At 49.1% G+C, this 20,314-nt stretch overlaps 1 protein-coding gene across 3 annotated transcripts in view; it reads left to right on the top strand.

The window, feature by feature from the left end:
* Positions 1 to 16,303, top strand: part of TFRC (transferrin receptor) — an 858,836-nt gene extending 842,533 nt beyond the window's left edge. For 2 of the 3 annotated variants that reach the window (XM_069617501.1, XM_069617500.1), the window contains exon 19: positions 15,578 to 15,963. In XM_069617501.1, the coding sequence (XP_069473602.1) occupies positions 15,578 to 15,820 (243 nt within the window). In that variant the 3' untranslated portion in view covers positions 15,821 to 15,963. Of the gene's footprint in view, positions 1 to 15,577 lie in introns of all 3 variants that reach the window. The other variant, XM_069617499.1, reaches the window with a different exon arrangement.
* Positions 16,304 to 20,314: the final 4,011 nt, after the last annotated feature.

Here is a 20,314-nt window from a genome sequence, read left to right on the forward strand (position 1 = left end):
AGCTAATGCCCTCCAAGCCCAGGAGTAGAGCGCTGCGCTCCAGCCAGCGGTCGGGAGACCCCCCTAGGCACCCTCACCTCCATGTGGTCGGCGATGGAGTGGCCAATGGGCATCATAACATGCACACGGCTCATGAAGAGGCCGGGAGCCGGGAACCTCTGACGAGGAGGGACCTCAAGGGTGAGATGCATGCCCTAAGCGAGACTTTAACTAAAACCTTCCAGGATCAGTTCCAGTTGCTGCAATCCGATTTGAATATGGCTCTGGGGGAGCTGAAACAGGAGGTGGCCCACTTGGGTGAAAGAACGGACACACTGGAGAGGGGCCTGCAGGAAGTGGAAAAGGATGGTACGGCCAACGGGGAGGCTATCGATCGCCTGGACCTAGAGACTCGCAACCTAGAAATCCAACTGGAGGATCTTGAAAATGGGTCTAGACGGGTCAATGTTAAACTCTTGCCGGAGTCGGTAGCGGACAGGGACTTGAAGGGAGAAGTTCAGAGAATTTTCATGGACTTGCTGGGCGAAGAGGACCCCGAGGCAATAGAGCTGGACAGGGTGCACAGAGTGGGCCGGCTCATCCGCGGCCCTGACGCTAGACCCCGGGATGTTCTGGCTGCGTTTGCACGGTACGCCCAAAAGGAAGCGGTGCTGCGAGCTGCAAGGCGCCGTGAACCGGTCCAATATAAGGGCCAGGAGATCACTCCGTTTCAGGATCTGGCAAACAGTACCCTACTGAAAAGGAGGGCCATGCGACCTGTCCTCAGAACTCGCTAGGAAAAACGTCAGGTACAGGTGGACTTTCCCGTTTGGGCTGGTGTTTGAGTGGGAGGGTGTTCAAAGGAGGGCCACTACTCTGCAGGAGGCGGCTACTGTCATCCACCTTGACCTTGAGGGAGAGGGGGGGGGCGCTGGGGGAGCCCACTCGACCCAGTCGATTCAAGGAGACAGGGTCAGACCTTGGGCTTGGTCGACTGTAGGGGATAAAGCAAGGAAGAAAATGGCCCGAAGGCGTCCGCAGGAGGGGGAGGGGTGGCCGCTCGAGGAGGGGAAGAGGGGAGGGAGCCTGGCCTAGGATGATCCTGGAGATCTGAACTACGATGGAATATTAAAAGGGGGTGGTGGATTGTTGGTTATTACTGGAGATGGGAGGGGAGCGGAGGAGCATCTCTTGGATCATGTAAGGACAAGTGAGTCCGGGGGAATGTAGGGGGATTTCGATCCGCCCTCCAAGTTGGGTTTGGGAAGGCGAAGGGTGTTCTTTGGGCGAAAGTGGGGGGGGGGGGTTTGAAAGGTGGTCACAGCACCCAACAGGGAAGTGATGCCCTGCGGTACCGGTAGCGGGGGAGTGGGCGAGTGTGGAGGAGTGGGGGAGGGACCGGGGTCCCGTTTGAGACAGAAAGGGGGGGGATATTGGCCGGATGCCTTCCTGAGGCTCTGGAAGGTCGACCGGTAACGGCGCAATATGCCCGCTTGATAACTTTAAGTGGCAAATGCATAATGTGAGGGGGCTTAACTTCCCCCCTTAAGCGCACGAAGCTGGAACAATTCGTTAGGTCTCACAAGCCAGATGTGTTGGCGCTGCAGGAGACTCACCTGAGGAGGCAGGATCAGGCTCGGCTGCGTCTTAAGGGTTATCCCCTGATATGGTTCACGTCTGGCCCTACGAAGAGGGGGGGAGTGGCCCTTGCCTTTCGAAGGAGTATTGACTTTAAGCTGCAGGAGGTTCTCAGAGATAGTAATGGGAGATACGTGGTGGTAAGAGGGACTATAATGGATTCTTGTTATACCCTTGCGTCTATATACGCACCGAATGTGGGTCAAGACCAGTTCTTACGAGATACCCTGAGCACCATCGAGAATTTCGCCAGGGGCCAGGTGATTTTGATGGGGGACTTTAATTTGGCCTGGGATAGAGCTGGAGATCGCTCTGGACGCGGAGAGTGGTGGGGGGGGGGCAGTGTGGCCTCCCCCCAATTGAGGGAAAGATGGGCAGGGGCTGGCCTCCGCGATGTTTGGCGTTCTTTGCGGGGGGGCGAGGAGGGCTTCACATTCCTGTCCGATGTTCACAAGACACAATCTCGAATTGACTATATTTGGATATCCGCCAGTCTAATGGGAGGGGTGGAGGTGGGCCCTCTAGGAATTGCCGATCACAGGGTGGTACAAATGGACCTGAGGCTGGGGAGGCGCAGGCCCGGGGTGTGGGGGTGGAAATTCCCGGGGGAGCTTTTAAGGGACCCGGTGATATGTAAAGAGCTGGACGACAAGATTCAGGGCTTCTTTGTGCGGAACACGGCCACGGACACGAGTTTGAGCACTAGGTGGGATGCTTTCAAGGCTACTCTGAGGGGACCTCATCGCCTTGAAGGCGGAGAGGAATAAAAGGTTGAGGGAACTGGAGATCCAGCTTGAGCGGGAGGTGGAGGCGGCTAGATCCCAACTGCGGGGAAACCCCCACGAGGAAGGTCTTTAAGGCATATAGGCTGGCAGAGGGTCAACTGGGGATTTTGAGAAATAAGAAGGCAGAAGACGCCATGCTGAGGGCGAGGCAAACCGTTTACGCCAAAGCTAATAAAGCAGGCTCTCTCCTAGCCCGCCTCTTGAGGGAACAAAGGGAACAGAGGGTAATCACGGCCCTTAGAGACCAAGGGGGTGGGTGACTTACCCCTGCTGAAGAGATAAAGGAGAGAGTAGTGACGTTTTACGAGGCCCTTTACTCCTCTCGGGGACCGGCCCCTCTCCCGCAGAGGGAGTTCTTGGGGAACTTGCCCCTTTCCTGGGTTTCCAGGGAAGTGGCAGAGGAGCTGGGCCGTCCTATCACAGAGGATGAAGTGAGATCAATTATTGTCTCTCTCCCCCCCGGAATAAGGCTCCGGGCACAGATGGCTACCCCGCCTCTTTTTATAAAGCATTTTCCCACCTTTTGGTCCCGCATCTGACGCAGTTGTTCAACTCGTTTTGTGCCGAGGGCGGAATTACACAGACGATGGAGGAGGCTAAGATCACCCTTATTCATAAGGTTGGGAAAGATCCGGAGGAATGTACCTCATATTGTCCTATCGCCCTCATCAGTACAGAGGCAAATATCTTCACAAAGATCTTGGCGAGGCGGCTAGAGAGGCACCTTCCCTCTCTGATACACCAAGATCAGTCGGGTTTTGTAGTGGGACGGCAAACCGCTGATAACATTAGGAGGCTGGCTCATTTAGTAGAGAAGTCCCGTAAGACAGCCACCCCGGCGATCCTCTTGCCGCTAGACGCCGAGAAGGCGTTCGACCGGGAGGAGTGGTCGTTCCTATTCCAGGTGATGGAGAAAATGGGGCTCGGGGAGGGATTCATTAACCTGGTTGCTGCAAACTATAAAAATCCCACGTCCCGCATCCTAATTAATGGGGAGATGTCCCGGTCTTTTAGGCTTCGGAGGGGGTCAAAACAGGGGTGCCCCCTTTCCCCGTTACTCTACGCCATCTACTTAGAACCACTTCTGTTGGCGATACGCCAGACAGCAGAAATCACTGGGATCCCTTTCGGAGGGGGGCAACATAAAGTAGCGGCTTTTGCCGATGATATGCTGCTTACACTAACCAAGCCAAGAGAATCTCTCCCAGCATGCGTAGCGCTGCTAACTACTTTTGGAGAAGTTTCGGGTCTGCGGGTTAACTTCCAAAAGTCGGAGCTGATGAATCTCTTTGGGTGGAGAGGAGGCGAAGGAGGTAAGGCAGATGTCCCCATTCAAGTGGAGCCCCTCTGGGTTGCAGTACTTGGGAGTGAGGATCACCCCCTCACTGGCCGGCTGGTACGGCGCAAATTACGAGCCGATGCTCTTAGCCATTAAAAAAGATCTACAGAGGTGGGGTGCTCTCCCTATTTCATGGCTGGGTAGGGGGGCTGTTCTTAGGCTGGTGATACTCCCCCGGGTGCTCTACCTTTTCCAGGCCATCCAGTTGAGGGTCCCGGAGAGCTTCAAGAGGCTGGATAGGTTGACTAGGGTTTTTGTGTGGGGGGGGGGGTATCGCGATTATCCAGGCAGCTTCTAATGGCTTCTAGGGAGAGAGGGGGCCTGGCCTTCCCCGATTTGCGTCGCTACCATGACGCGGCACAGCTCAGGATAATCAAAGAATGGTTTTCGAAAGATTACCTGAAGCATTGGGTGAAGATGGATAGAGCGGTGGCTCGGCATCATCTGGGGGAAGTTCTTTGGCTCCCGCGGCGGTTGCGACCTCCACACCTCTATTTAAGATATATTAAGAAAAGCGTAGCGGATAGCTGGGATCGGGCTGTAAGGAGGTGGGGGACCACAACTTTTCCATCACCGTTCACCCCTATTTTTAAGAATGGGGATTTCACTCCGGGAATGGAGTGGAGCGTTTCTGGTCTGGGAGGAGGGGGGATGTAGGACCTTGAGGGACATGTTCATTGGAGATAGAGTGAAAACATTTGAGGAATGCAAAAGAGTTCAGTTTGGGAGCGAGGGAGAGCCATCGGTATTTCCAAATCCGACATTGGGTGATGTCTCCGGTCATAAGGCGGGCGGCGACTAGGGATCTAACCCACTTTCAAAAGTTTTTAACATCCCATGAGGGCTCTAAGGGGCTTATCTCAGACTTGTACAAGCAGTTAGAGAAAGGTCGCCCGTGCACTGGTTGGGCTTATATGGCTGACTGGGAGCGGCATTCTGGGGTCCGAATGGAGCAGACTGACTGGGGGAGACTGTGGGCACGGATCCCCAGGATCGCGAAGGCCATCCAGGTGCGGGAGGTTTGGTATAAGTGCATGATGGGATGGCATTACACCCCCGCCCGTCTTCATGCAATGTACCCTGCTACCCCGGGGGAGTGTTGGAGGGGGTGCGGGGAGAGGGGTGCAGCCTCACATATCTGGTGGGATTGTCCCATCATCCAATCATTCTGGGACGGAATCAAATGGGCCACAGCCCAGGCTCTGGGGGGGGGGGTGCCATTCGGGATCCTCAGGAGATTTTGGTGGGGAAGAGTGGGCTGGAGGAGGAGGGCGTAGGAAACGGGCGCGCCAAGGCGTCAGTGATATTCACTTTGGCGGCGATGTCCCTCATTGCGCAGAGGTGGAAGGGGGCCACGATCCCTATGGAGCAAGATTGGCTGAGGAAAATGTGGGACATCGTTTCGGTAGAGTGGGCCACATATGCTGCAGATAATAAACTGGAGTCTTTCCGCGCAGACTGGGGAGAGACCTTGGAATACTTAAAGGGGGACTTCCGAAAACAATGGTGCCCGCAAAGACTTAAACTACTGGACATCTTTGGTTGAGAACTCAATGGGGGTGGGGGGGCGGCTGCGAAGTGAGGCCCTTGGGTGCTGTGCCACGGGGCAGTAGTCTTGTGATCTTCGTGTTGCCGATTGTAGGGGGAAAGATCTGATGAGCGGTTCAAATTTAGGGATGTTCGAGATGTAGAAGTTAGCTATTGCAGGGGCTAAAGGGCATCTAGTTTTGTACCCTCCCCCCTGGCCCTTGAAGGTGGTGTTTTATGAATTACTACTTTTTGGGCTGATCGAAAATCCCCCCAACCCCCTTCTTTCTATGTGGAAGTCAAGGATTTCAGAGTGTCAACCAGGTCTTTATGGACTATACCAGTTCTAACACACTGGGCATGGGCTATTGTTAGTTTCGAATTCTGACCCTTGTCCCGTCATTTCCTATTTGGGAATTAATTGATTTACTTTAATCAAATGTGTGAAGGATCTACACAGTCCCACGTGTCCCCCCCCCATACTTTAATGGACTAAATGTTTAAGGATGGCTGCTCCCAACCCAATGCAATTTCAACAGAGGGGTCGTTTTCTGATGGGGAAATAAGTTTGAGTAAGATTTAATAAATAGTGCGAAGGGCCAACCCATTTTCACCCCCCTCTACCCACTAATGGAAAGAGATAAAGGGGGGTGGCTCCCCACACAATTGTTGGCTTTGGGATATCTACTTACATGGGAGGCTTTGGTCAGGGAAAACAGCTGGGCTCCTGCGGACAGCACAGGTCTGGTCAAGGGCTTTCAGTCAGGGATTTTCTCCTGCACCCAGACTCCTTCTGCTCCTCTGGTTTTGGTCCCTGCTAACTTCTGTGTCCCAGCCACTGTCTACAATGCAAGGATTGGGGCCTCTCTGCTAGTTCCTCGCAAGAGTCCAGCAGCAGCTCTCCTGTAATAATTCACAAAAAGCCCAGTTCTGATGCAAACTGGTCCTTTTCTATGGCTAGTGACACAGCAACCTTGTCCTGATTCCCGCGGCCAGGATTGGCTGCCTACCTTTTTGAGCTCTCCCAAAGCTTCCACCTCACAAACATATAATCCAACCTAGTGTAGAGGTTCTTCGGAGCTGTATGAGAGTATACCCTGCTATGCTGGCACATCGTCCTCCAGATATCTGCCAACTGAAATGTGTGCAATACCGCCTTTAAAGCTTTCGCTAAATGGGACTGGATGAGTGAATCTGTCATCTGATCTATCCATTGCCGGTTCCAGCGTGCAGTTAAAATTCCCCTCCCTCACCCCCCATATCACCCCGCTATCCCTGTACAAGCCGATTTTGGTGTATAGGGATTTGAAATAGGCTGCTGTATCGTGATTTGGAGCATACGTATTTAACACATTTCTCCATTTTCCACCATTCCCCATAGTACTACCATCTTTGTCCAAGAAGGTCGGAAGGACCTTGAATGGGACTGTCTGTGCTACCCATATCAGGACCCCCCTTGCATAAGCTGAATACATTGAGCCCCAGGTCATTCCACCCCACTTCCGTGCCAAGGTGTCTTGTTTTTCCTTAGTAAGGTGAGTTTCTTGCAGGAGTGCTACATCCATCTTCTGCCGTTTCAAATATACCATTACCCTGTTTCTCGATGTAGCTGTTCAGGCCCCTGACATTCCAGTTGCTATTTTAAGTTCCCCAATCCCATCCAGAAATTCCTGCTCTCATTCTCCACCTGTGGTCTTCGCTAATCCACCCTTGTGCGTATCTGTAGGCCAACTCCCCTCTAACTATCCCAACTCCCATCCAGCCCTCTCCGCCACCCGCAGCCCCCTTCCCAACAATTGCCCAGCTCATAATAAGGTGCTCAGGCATTCCCGCGTCTCCGCCTAGCCTAGGTACCAGTACCAAAGTTAGGGGTGCAGCAGAAGGATACCTAACTGCTAGTATCCGAACTAATATAAACTAGTATGGGGTATAGGCTGATTCCTCCTCTTGCAGTCTTTGTGAGGCCCAGCACCAGTGGTTCCTGCATTGTTAAACCAATTACGACTATCTTGTGATCATGCACAATATTTTCTTATGGATATGTATTCGCATTATTCCCCATTGGTTAGGCATTACCCTCCTGTTTGTCCATCTTGCCTCTCAGCTGGTCATCCACCTTGTTTGTCAGGTTTGCTTCTTCCATCCATTTGCTCGCCTCTTCTGGGGTCTCGAATGGACCAGCCTTTGTGTAGGACTTTAAATTTGGCCGGGTACAGTAACATGTATTTAATGTTCGCGTCCCGCAACCTCCTCTTGACTGCTGTATAGTTAATCTTCTGCTTTTGCACCAGAAATGTATAGTCTGGATATGCCGTGATGTCAGCCGACGCTCTTCTAATTGTGCCGCCCTTGCAAAAATGTTCAAGGATTTTCTCTGTTCTTATAGTTAAGTATGGGGGCTATTCTCGTCCAAGGTTGAGCTCCAGGTGGCTGCCATCGTGCCAGACCTCTGTGCGCTCGCACCACAGTGAAGCCCTGCGTGCAGTCTCCCGATCCGATTTCCTGCAGCATATTCTTGATAAAGTCAGTTGGGTTTGCGCCCTCCTCTCCTTCCGAAAGGCCAATAATCTGCACATTGTTCCTTCTGGTGCATCCTTCTGCTTCCTCAGCTGTTTTTCCAGGTTTCATATTTGCTGTTGCAACACAAACGTCCTTTGTATTCACGGTGCAGCTATTATTTATCTGAACCTTCTTTTCCAACGTGCTTGTGCGTTCCGCCAAACGCCCTCACATCTTGTTTTAGGAGGTTTACATAAATACTGATCGCATCTATCTTGAACTCCATGAGGACTTGAAGGCTGCTATGGCTTCCAAGATGTTCTTTTCTCCACTCATGGGGGCTTCTGCCCCTTGGGTCACTGAGGTTGCTTTCGTGTTGTCCGCTGCTTGAGCTGGTTTAACAAACTGGAGGACTGTTTCCCTTTGGCTTTGGATGACATGGTTCCTTGAACATTGGCCTTGCGCCCTTAGCTTAGTCAGTTGTCGGCCTGTTCTTATAGACGTCCCCTCTCCTGTGACTTCTAGCAGATCCTGTCTGCAATCTCTTTGAGGACCTGCCGCAGCACCCCAATTAGTCTGACCAGCCGTCCTTTGGCATACGTTCTTTGTCTGCTGGTTACCATGCCCTGTACTCTTGTAATTGTCGGCCACCCAGACGGGGCTCTCCGTTTCTGTCTTCCGCTGTTCCTTAGGCCTTATTATCCAGTGTGTTGCTCAATCTTTACGAGGTGTCCCCCACTGCCTCTTGTATCGCTCTTCTGTGTGCTGCGTGGGGCTTCTTGTTCATCCCTTATTTCGCTTTGAGTCCCCTTGGCAGTGTTGTACCGCTACTGGATGCTGGTGCACTGTTTACGATCTCGATGCCGGGGCTGGGTCCGATACTGTTCCCCCTGTTCCTCCCCAAGGTGTGCAATGCCTTCTCTTAGCTATGTGGTGTGCTCAGCTACCCAGGATGACTGAGGGGGGCCTCTGTCCTGGCCTCTATCTCTTTACACATTATGTGGCCGCAGCTGAGAGACTTCTGTACCGAGTGGGGCCAGAGCTTACTTCATCGGCCTAATCTTTTCATACCTCTGTGCACCGTGCAGAGCAGTGCTTCAGCGTTACTCTTTTGTGCATCGCTTACAGTCCACACGCCCATCCGTTTCCGTTGGGGCTGGACTGGCACTTATGGTCCTTGCCAACTAGGTATGTGCCAAGGCTCACTGTTCGCTCCTCCCTGAGCCCCCTCAGGCGGACCACACTGTAAGCTGCACACAGTGTTACGCTCTCTGCTCCTTCCATGCTCCTTGAATGAGGGCGGACCACAGTGGAGGCAGTGAGAGATGTGAATATTGCTATGCGCTACGCTCCCAGCGCTCCACTGTTTGTCGGTCCAAGGTGGACCTTTAGTGAAAACTGGCTTACTGTTATTATTCCGGTGCGGGTAACGCTCAGATGTATGCGGTGTAGCGAGGGCGGACCATAGTGGGAGCAGTAAAGGACTTTGCATGGCTCTATGCAGCCGCTCTGCTGCTTAGGTCGGGTCTGGAGTGGACTGTAATGGATACAGTCACACTGTTCTTGTCTTGGTGCACATGTCTCCCTCAGCTCTCCGACGACATGGAGTCCTCAGTGGCCCATATCGATACCTCTGTCCGGGCTACTAAGTTCAACCCAGACGTCCAGGAATGCATATTGGATCTTTCATTCGAGAGTAGTGCCCTCTTCCACTCCTCCGCGGATGAAGAATTAGATAAGAACAGCTCACAGACCGCTAAGTCTTTATTCTTAAGAAGACCACGCCCAAGGCGTACACCCAGTCCACGCTCCGACAAGGGACAGGTGTCTGGAGGGTTCCGAGGCTTCCAAGAACTTGGGTCCAGACAACCTGACCGTTCCCCGAATCCACATCGGAGGAAACAACAAAGGGGGGGGGTTTATGGGGCAGGGTTCTTTCCAATCCCCCTCCTCAGCAGCCTCAGAGGGTAAAAAGGCATGACCCGTCCCCCCGGGTCCATGTGTCTGGTGGGGGGGGGGGCAGGCTTGCCTCTCGCACGTCAACATTTTTCAGACCCATGGATCCTAGCTGTAGTCTCCACTGGGTACCGCCTACCGGTTCCTCCCTCCTCTTCCACAGATTGGGACAGCAGCTCTGTTCGCAGAGGTCTGGTCGCTCATCGAGAGCCAGGCAGTGGGAAGTCCCAGCCTCCCAGAGAGGATTGGGCTTCTACACAAGGATTTTCACCATACACTAGAAGAACCAGGCTGGCCTGAGAGTTGTTGGACCTTTCTAACTTGAACCTTTCCCTCCCTCTTCAAAAGTTCAAGATGGTTACCCCAGTGCTTATTGCGGAGACACTATGCAAGGGAGACTGGATGTGCTCCCTGAATCTTGGACGCATACCTACACGTCCCGATTTGGCAGCCTCAGTGGTCCTTTCTCGGGTTCAGGATCGTGGGCTTTCTTTTCCAGTACAAGGTTGTACCCTTTCGCCTCAATTCAGCCCCCAGGGTTTTTACCAGACTTATGAATGCAGTGGCAGCCCTTCTTGGGGCCCAGGGGCACCATGTCTATTCATACCTAAACAACTGGCTCGTCAGGGCGAGATCTCCAGAGGCAGTCGTTCAAACCTCCTCCGTCCTCATGAATACTCCTCACGAGTTGGGATTTACCATCAATCTCAAGTCACTGCTGGGAGCCTACGCATAATCTAACGTTCCTGGGCCTCATCTTGGACATGAGCTCCGAGGAGTTTTTCCCCCTCTGAGGACAAGATCACGACCATCGAGGGCCACGGGTCATTTTCTCAGCAGAGCGGCAACCTCAGCATAATGGTAGCAGCATCTCTTGGGTATCATGGCAGCATGTCTCCTGGGTGTGCCATACACTAGGCTCAAAATGAGATGCTTACAGCTGCACTTGGCAGCATCATGGAGTCTGGAGCGGGGTTCCTAGGCAGAACTAGTCGGCATTCCTCCCCATCTCCACCAGGCCCTTGTCTGATGGAGCATGGCCTGCAACTTGAGGATAGGCAGACCCTTCAGGCACCAGCACCACAGGTTACCATCACCACTGACTCTTCCTTGGAGGGCTGTGGAGCCACCCTGGACAGCCAAAGCGTCCATGGAGTTTGGTCTCTGCAGGAATAGGAGGCCTGTATCAATTGGCGAGAGCGCAAGTTGATCTGGCTGGCCCTCAAAGCCTTCCTTCCAATGATCAGTGGCAGGATGATCCTTATGCAGACTGACAATTCCACCAGCATGTATTGCATCAACAAGCAGGGTGGCACCAGTTCTCCTTCCCTATGCGCTTTGGCAATCCGCATGTGGGAGTGGGCCCTGCAAAACATGCACTTGAGGGCAATACACCTCCTGGGGGAATCCAACCTGGAGGTGGAAAGGCTCAGCAGACTGGGAGCAGACAGCTACGAATGGTAGTTGAACGATCAGGTCCTTCAGGGGATCTTCAGCAGATGGGGTCACCCGCAGGTAGACACTTTGCCACCTGAGCCAACAGGAGGTGCCCCCAGTTTGCGTCCTGGCAGGGACAGGGCTGGGGCTCTCTGGGAGATGCAATGCAGATAAAATGGAACATGAACACGTATGCCTTCCCTCCCACTCGCCTTGTCCACAGGGTAATCTGCAAGATCATGGAGACTCCGCGCCTCTGTCATCCTGATAGCTCTGTGGTGGCCTACGAGGCCATGTTTCTCAGAACTCCCCAGCCTGTCAGAACAGGCCCCAGTACGCATTCCGCTGGATCCAGCTCACCTACTCTCACAGTAGGGAGGCACAGACATTCAACTCTTACCCCGCCCCCACCCCTCCTCCCTACCCCTCAAGGTTAGCCATCGCAGCATGGTTCCTGAACAGGTCACACTAAAGCATCTGTCTGTCCCAGGCTAACCTAGACATCATACAGGGGGCTAGAAGCTAAGCTACTAGGAGCCAGTACAAGAGAAAGTGGACTTGGTTTAGTCACTGGGCAGAATCGAAGGAAATCGATCCTTTGACTTGCACGTTGGACGACGTGCTATACTTTTCGGCACACCTTGCACTCTGGGGTGCAAGTAGACACATGCTGCACCTATCTGGCGGCCATCAGAGCCTATAGGAACTTGGAGATTTTTTCATCCTTCAACCCGATAGTAGTAAAGAGGCATTTGGTGGGCCTCACCAGGCTTTACCCAACTATCAAGCCACACCCACTGTGGGCCCTAAATGTAGTTTTGGGCACCTTGGCGCATAAACCATTCGAGCTAATGGCGTCTGCGGACATCAGGCTGGTCACCATTAAGACGGCCCTCTTGGTGGGCCTCACTTCGACACGCAGGATCAGTGAAATACAGGCACTGGTGGCTTCAGAGCCCTATACTACCTTTCATAAGGAACACATCCAGCATTTCTACCTATGGTAGTCTTCTCGTTTCACCTCAATGAGGAGATAGTGCTACCTACTTTATTTGCTGACCCCAAAGACGATGCACAGAGGGTCCTGCACTGTCTGGATGTCAGGTGTACCCTAAAATTCGATCTGGACAGATCCAAGAGCTTCCGCAAGTCGGAGGCCCTCTTCATCACCTTTGGTGGGTCAAGGCAAGGCTATTGAGCTTCCAAAGCCTCCGTAGCAAGATGGATGGTTGCTGTCATCTGAGGGGCAGCATAAACCACTTTTTTCAAATTCGCACGGGGGCCAAGGCCACGGCTGTGACTTTCCAGAGGCATGTTTGTTGGCAGGTCATCAGTAAGGAGGCTACTTGGCCTACACCTTCGGCCTTCTGCCAGCACTACTGCTTGGATGCCAGCTCCAGGTCGGACGCAGCATTTGGTCAGGCAGTTTTAAGGAACTTGTTTTCTTAGGAGGATCACCTTGACACCCTCGGGCTGCATTCAGTTGTAATTGTCCATATAGTATGGAGGAAAAGGGATGGCACGTAGGAGTAATTGTTACTCGCCATAGTGGCTAACATAGTCCTAGTCCATAGTCCTCTTTCCTCCATACGTCCCATCATCCTCCCCTTTAATAAAACGGGCGTCATTAGGCAATGGTAATATCGTCGCCGCGTCAGAGGGGACTGAGGAGTGGTGCCGGTGGGCGGAGTCAGGGGAGCGCATGCTCCCAGGGCCGCGCGCCATTAAAATTTAAAGGGGAAGATTTCTTTCTGGTGAAAAAGGTTGTCTCCTGTTCCTAGCAAGGAATGGCCATACAGTATGGATGAAAGGGGATTATGGACTAGAAGTACGTTGGTCACTATGGTGAGTAACTTTGACATTAAAATGACAAATGTAAAAATATAAAAGTACACGTTTTTATTCATGACAAATGCAGAGCTTGGCTTCACTTTAGATTTCTGGATCACAATATTGTGCTGTATTGACGATTATGTGCACACTGCAATCTGTTTCTATAAGTAGAAAGTGTAGCTTTCCATGCATTTAGGAAAACAGCATTTTCATCCACATATGCCTTTTGCCATGCCTTGGGCACATCCAGCACTGTTAAGTTTCCAGACACATTTTACTTCCCTCGAGCGCCTGTTCATTTTGGTGAAGTTGAAAGAGGCCCCTTTCTGTTCATGTCACTTGTCCTTAAATCGGAACAATATTTTGGACTGGCCTGCATTTTCCAATGGATGGCACCAGTCAGCTTCACTCTTAAATACGGGCCGGGCCTGACCTATTTATTTCTGGCATTCAGGGGCTTTATTCTACCCCACAGTGGATGCCCAAAGGCAAGTGCTGGGAGTGGGTGGAGGCTGAAGGCGACAGGCGGGTGGGAGTCCAGGACCCAGAAGAACACATGGGCCCTGGTCACCAATCACAGAAACTGTGGGATTTAGCACGGGATGGAGTGGGGGGAAGGAGGAGGTGAAAGGAAAGGTCTTGAGGAGCTTCCGAAATTTGAGGAGATCTGGCTCAAGACTGGCAGGAAGGGGTGAGGCTGTTCCCAAGGAGGGAGCCATCAGAGGAAAGGGATCGGCCACCAGCTCGCTGTTTAGAGAAGCACTTGACACAGAGTTGGAGGAACGTAAAGATCTGGAGGGAGAGTATTTTGTGAGAGCAAGTTGCAGATATCGTGGTCCCGGGCCCCAGACCGCTTGTGGATGATGCAGAGGGATTTGAGTTTGATCCTTGCAGCAACCGGCAGCTAGTGGAAAAATGTTAGGGCTGGAGAGATATGGTCCCTGGGCTTGAGGCCAAGGATAAGTCTTGCAGCCCTAGTCTGGATAAGCTGAAGGGGGTGGATATGGGAAGAGGGAACATTAAGCAAGAGGCTGTTGCAGTAGTCAAGCCTAGAGAGTATCAGCTCTAGAGATATTGAGCTTCTGGTAAAAATTGAGGAAAGGAAGGATACCTCTGAGGAGGTGGAGTTGAAAATGGGCCTTCTTTGCAAGGTCCAGAAGGAAAACCCTTTTACCCATTATGGATGGATATAGGTGCCAACCAATAAAATGCCAAAGATTTGTGTTCACCCCGTTTTGAGGATATTATGTGAGCTGTGGTAGTTCCCTTCTCCATTGAACACCATGCAGAAGGATCATATCTGACCCATTGCTGTTCATGGCAGGACTGAAGAGAAGAGGGCAATTGTGGGGGAAATGGGCTGCTCCAGAACATTACCCCAACTGGAGTTTGTACTGAACATAGGGTCACTATCCGTTTTCATGTATTCGCAAAATAAAGTGCCCTGGAAGATGTATCGGAGCACCAGCTCACTAGAGATTTGAGCCCTTTTGAAAAACTGCTCGACACTTTTTCTACCTGGTCTGTATAAGGAATTGGTTAGGGCTTTGATAGAGGTTATATCGATAGAGTATTGTAGGGACAGTACTTGGACAGTCAAATTGCAGAGAACCCTTCACACCTACTGTAATGGGGCTTGGAGGACATTGCTGGCATTGCAGTACAAGAGGCATTAAAAAATTTTAATGTTCATGGATGGCGACTATTTGACGTTGGGATTAATTGGTACATTTGGTGGAGCACCAAGTTTGCCACTGTTGAGAATTGCCTTCCTGGATGAGAGCTGGACAGGGAGAATCGGTCTGATTCGCTGGTGTTTGGGTTACCCATATAGAGGAATGTCTCAAGACTACTGGTATGATTCATGACCTCTTACGAGTGTCTAGAGTAGTCTGTTTGGGAGTGACCCACACCAGGTAGCGGGAAAAATGTTTCACTGACATTGCGACATGTATGAGATGGAGGAATTGACACAGCTGATGAAATGAGTCACCGGTTAACCAAAAGATTGAATGGTTGCCCCTTCTGCAATAAGTGCAGCCTAATGAGTGAATGTTATTTTGCATCCCCTATACCCAAGTTTTGAGGAATGCTGCGTATATGTAAGGAAATGTCTGGTTTATAGCAGATGTTGTTGGACCTAGGCATTTACATTCTTCATAGGGTTACTATCACCTTTTATAGGTCGGCAAAGGAGACTAGGATGGGCGTGTTGGGGGCTGCTTCTTGATTAGATGGAAGATTCTACCATGGTGTTTTTGTATACAAAAACATGAAAGTTCAATTTGGGAGAAAAAGCAAGTCATGGATTTTGCATAGATTGGGCAGCTCACCTGCAAAATATTGTAGTTGCCGTTATGTGGATTTCACGTTTACAGTTGTCGATGTGTTGGTGTGCGCTTTCTCCTCCCCAACCCAGCAAAACCTAAATTCCACTAGATTGCCAGCTATGGAGTGCTCAGATGCAACGTTTACATGTGGGTTCTGTGATTTGGGACGGGGGGGGGGGGGGATGGTTTTATTTTATAACGGAATTGCTCATAAACTTATTTCAGACAGTAATATTTGTACACTTTCTTTTCAGGTGGAACACCATTTCCTCTCCCCTTATGTCTCTCCGAAAGACTTTCCTTTCCGTCACATTGTCTACGGTTCTGGCACTCACACGCTGACGGCAATGCTGGATCACTTGGCTCTACTGAAGACCAACAGAAGCTTATTTGACCAGGACCTCTTTAAGAACCAGCTGGCGTTAGCCACATGGACTGTTCAGGGACTTGCTAATGCTTTGGCGGGTGATATTTGGGATATTGACAATGAGTTCTAAATATGCGAAGCAAACCGCTTGGTAACGTATTTCCCTTGGCTCACTAAAGGACACCCTACACCTTCGTCTACCACGCCTGCGGAGTTAAAATACATCTTTAACAGCAGAACCCCTGCCCAACCACAGACTTTAATAGGCTCCACTATTTTTGCCAGACTCATTTATTTGGTTACACCCATGTTACAGATGTACGGAGCAGCATCATAATCTTCTTTCCAAATATGATCAAGGGAGTGCAGGTTCATCCTTGCCCACCAGCTTTGGAGTGTTTAGCTCCACTCCAAGCTGCTTGTTTTTTTCATCCTCGTATAATTTGGGGATCTAATCCAAATACAGAATTCTTTTGTTCAACTGTGGATCAAATTATAGGAATAGTGGCTATTGGAATACTTTTTGTTCATCTTCCACCCCCACACAGACTACAGTTTTAGCAGTAAGAACTTGTAAATCAGTCTAAAACTTTCAATGAAACAGATGCTGACCAATGCATTGGTCCTACTTACTACTTGACTGGATATTGAATGGAACTTCTTTTGGTGGGGTGTATAACAAGGGCCTGACAGTGCGTTAATGATTTTTGTGTGTGTGCGTTAATGTCAAATCTTGTGATTGGGTAAAACAATCTGCAAGTTTAGAATTCTCTAAGTTTTGTCTGTATGACTGTGCGTGTGAATTTTACAGATCTGTGCACAGCCTCCCTTTGTGGATTTGCTATCTTACCGCTACATACTAGATGGAAGAGAAGTTCCATGGTACTTTTCAATTGAAGTACAAGGCAAGGTTCCCCGAGGTCTTTTGTCTGCCTTTTTGGGAGTCCTTGTGTATGGGATTAAGGTGTGCACTTGTACAGACTTCAGGGCGAGTTTTTCTACATGCAGAAGGGAAGATTATTTCCGGTACAGATCTTCATTTAGCATATATTTATATATATATTATTGGGTCTGTTTTGCAATGTGCACTTAATAGTATTTTGTAATGGCTAAACCTACTTCTGTTTAGACAATCTGCGTGTTCTATTTTTAGGGGAATGCTTTTAATAGTGTAATAGATTAATATAACGCTGTTAGCAGGTTTACTGTTTGGGTAAAACGTAGAGTAAAATGGGAGTGCAGCCCTTTGTTGTACTGCTCTTGTAACAGACTATTGCTTTAGGGATCTCCCTTTGAAGGTATTAAGTGTCCAAGCAAATTCCTCTTTTTCCTTTGTTGCACAATATTGGCACATGTCTGGGTTTGATGTAGAGATCTTTACTGGGCAGCTAAATCTAGGCAATGTACCAGTCGCCCACGTGCCCCCAAATGCTTGACTCTTTGGAACTATAAACCCTTGTTGGATTTCTGTTGACTTGGTGGTAATTTGCCTACCCTGTGCCTATTCAACCACCTATGTTGGTGTTGAATTGCCTGAGAATAGTTGTGCCTTTTTTATAAATCTGTGTACAGTCATCTTGGCAAATTTGCCTTTCTCTGTTGGAGGAATGTAAGGAGCTAGAAGCAACAATGTAGGTTAACTTTTCACATGAATTTGATTCCGATCATGTACAAGTGCACATCTGGAGGGCGATATCTCCTATGCTTGGCAAAACCACCCGGTGTTAATATTCTTAAATTAGGACCATTCTCTAAAGGCTTCGCACTAAACCTATGGATCTGGCTTTGAACGTACATTTGCCCTGGTATATAAATGTTGCATACTTTGGTTTTTGTGATCTGCTGTGAAACTCTCGCAACCAGCAGCTCAGATGTCTTCCTGCAGACAAAGATTCTGCTACTTAGTAAAGCTATTCAAATTGTAGACGTAAGTGGCTAGGCTGAGACATGCCACCAACCGGTATTTGTCTTGCCTGATATAACTTGTGCATTTAGCAAAGTAACTAAAACAGCCAGCACTATTCCCGAGCCCCCCCCCCCCCCCCCACATGTGGAAGGAATACCACCACATAAACTAGGCGGCCCTCAAGCAGGAGCAGCTCAATGCAATACGTTCAAAGCCAAACAGTCAAGTTTAGTTTGCTACTAAAGTCTACTGCACTGGATTTATTGAAAGACCCCTATCAAAGCTTTAAGTTATTGATGGCTTTTGTTTTCTGAACTAGCAAAACATTTTGCCTAAAGATATTTAGAAAACTCTTCTGGCACAGTTAATTTATTTTTTTGTATGTTAATTTATTTATGAGTGACAGGGATCACTATAAATGGTGCATTTTTTTTATACGTGATTATCGGAAGCAGTGACTTCCATAATTGACTGTTATACTGTCGATTTTTTGAGTAAACCAGCAGTATCTGCTATAAGGATTGAACATACTGGAGTTTCTGCATCACCTGCCTCTGAGCATAAATGCTGAAGTTGCATCAACTGCCTTGTTGCTGGCACATTTTCCTGACTACAAATTGCCTGACACCGTGTCAACTTCTGAATGAATTAAGTACAGGCTATGTTGAATTTAGAATATTCCATTTGGCATAGAAATGCCTCACAATACACATGTGTGAATCACTGAACTCTAAATGGGAATAGTCAACGTGATGATCCCAATTAAGCATTCATGCAGCTGCTGCTCTGAACGGTGAGTTGTATAGCAATCCCGTAAAATGCGCTCCATTGGTTTCTACTTTTGGATACTAATGTGGTGAATTAAGGCACCCGCAGCCCCCTCGCTTTCTCCTCTACCCCCTAGCCTCCAATGTTAGACCAAATCAAAATGGCAGCTAACTGCCAATGTTTGGACTTTAAATTAGAAGGAATGGTCTGCATTTTAAGTTTGCTAGTTTACTATGCATAAACCTATTGCCATATACTGAATCTTGAAATGCAAATGTGTATTTTGGCCCCTTAGTTTGATACAATAAGGGATTACTTTTCTGGATGCCAAATAGTATTGACTTGCTGACGTGTACTATGCCACTTCAGCAGTGTCCAGCTCTAGTCTGACGAGAAATAATCTAATGCCTCTGTCACCTTGATATGTTGTTTTCAGACTTTGATGATTTATTCAAGTCTCCTTGAAAATACTTGAGCTCGTTTTTAGGTGCATTCATATGCACTAGCTCACATACCAGTCTAGGCCACCTAGTGCAGGATTTTTAAAAAAGCCATGAAATGTGTTAAAATGGAGGCAGTTTGGTGCAGAATTTCCAGTAACCTTACAAAACCTGATTTACATTATCGGAGGCAGTGTCTTCCATAATGATTTAAGACCATGGTAGCTTTTGCCTACCACAGTGTTATATCGGGGGCAGTGACCCCCATATGTCACGCTTAGTAATTATCGGGAACAGAGTTTCCCATAATGGTATTGTTCTGCTTAGTGCTTTTCATGCTATGAAATTTGCAGTGCTTAAGTCGTTAGTATCTAACATGCATTGTCTGTGTCCTGTTTAGATAGAACAATTGCTTCTTGTTTGGCGGCTGCCTTTCCGGGTTATCGAGGCACTGGTGTTAAGGGGTCTAGCTTTGTTCTGTGTTTCAAGGATGTGCATTGTCATATAGTCTTCCTCCCTGCTCCCCAATTCGCCTCATCCTCGCCCATCGTCAGTTGGTCTAGTTAAGGTTAGCTGAACAATACTAGTTGTGTTGAAATGGAATATAATGTTCACTGGCCATCTCAAATGGAAGATTTCTTGGCACCATGGCCGTCATTTTGTTTTGGCCCTGTTATGTGTACTTGAATAATTCTTTAAGCAACTGGTACTTTATTTAGCTAATGTTCGTTTCATGTTAGTGAGTATTAACACTTTCATTGGGTTCCCTCAAACGTTGTTTTGATGGAACACCTTATAATAAAATAGTACTTTGGAAATTTGGTATGCAGTAAAAATCTCTGTGCATGCTTTATCTTGGATCGTAGTCTCCTTATTAAATGCGAGGCATGATGTGCCTTGAAGCTTGGCATAACGTCTCATTTTAATGCATTTCCGAGTACATTGTTCTGGGTTTTGAGACATTTAATACATGACTAACCCCTTAGCGGAGTGCTTCGCGTACCGCCTATGTATTTTGAAACTGCTTCCGCAAAACCTTAGCTGCGTGGTTATTTTATCAGCACAGTGCTGTATACTTCAGCATGATTTGTTTAAACAAGAACCCAAATGTTGTGCTCTGCTCTGGACTTCAGCAGTGTTGACCACTTACTTGGGAGCTATTCAGGATAAAGTTCTCACAGGAACAGAGCACATCTGTTAAAGCGAGCATGACCAAATCCATTTCATCTACAAAATAGCTTCTCTGCATGCTATCTGATTGCTACAAAACTGCTTAGTTTCTTGACAAAAACCCTTGTAGCTTGTACAAATAACTTTGCTTTGTGTTGTAACTGTTAGAAAATCGGACTTTTGTCAAATATGTGACTGCTCTGAATCTACTGGGCTTATTTTTGTTTTGTGTAACGTTTGAAAATGTGCTGTTGCTTTTAGTTTATCTGTTAAACTTGCTATGGGGAATGTTCCTCAGTGTACTACTGTGTCCATCTTGGTAAGATTGCTTGGTCACATG

Source organism: Ambystoma mexicanum, chromosome 10 (genome assembly GCF_040938575.1).
Source record: "Ambystoma mexicanum isolate Mex_15411 chromosome 10, UKY_AmexF1_1, whole genome shotgun sequence".
NCBI lineage: Eukaryota > Metazoa > Chordata > Amphibia > Caudata > Ambystomatidae > Ambystoma > Ambystoma mexicanum.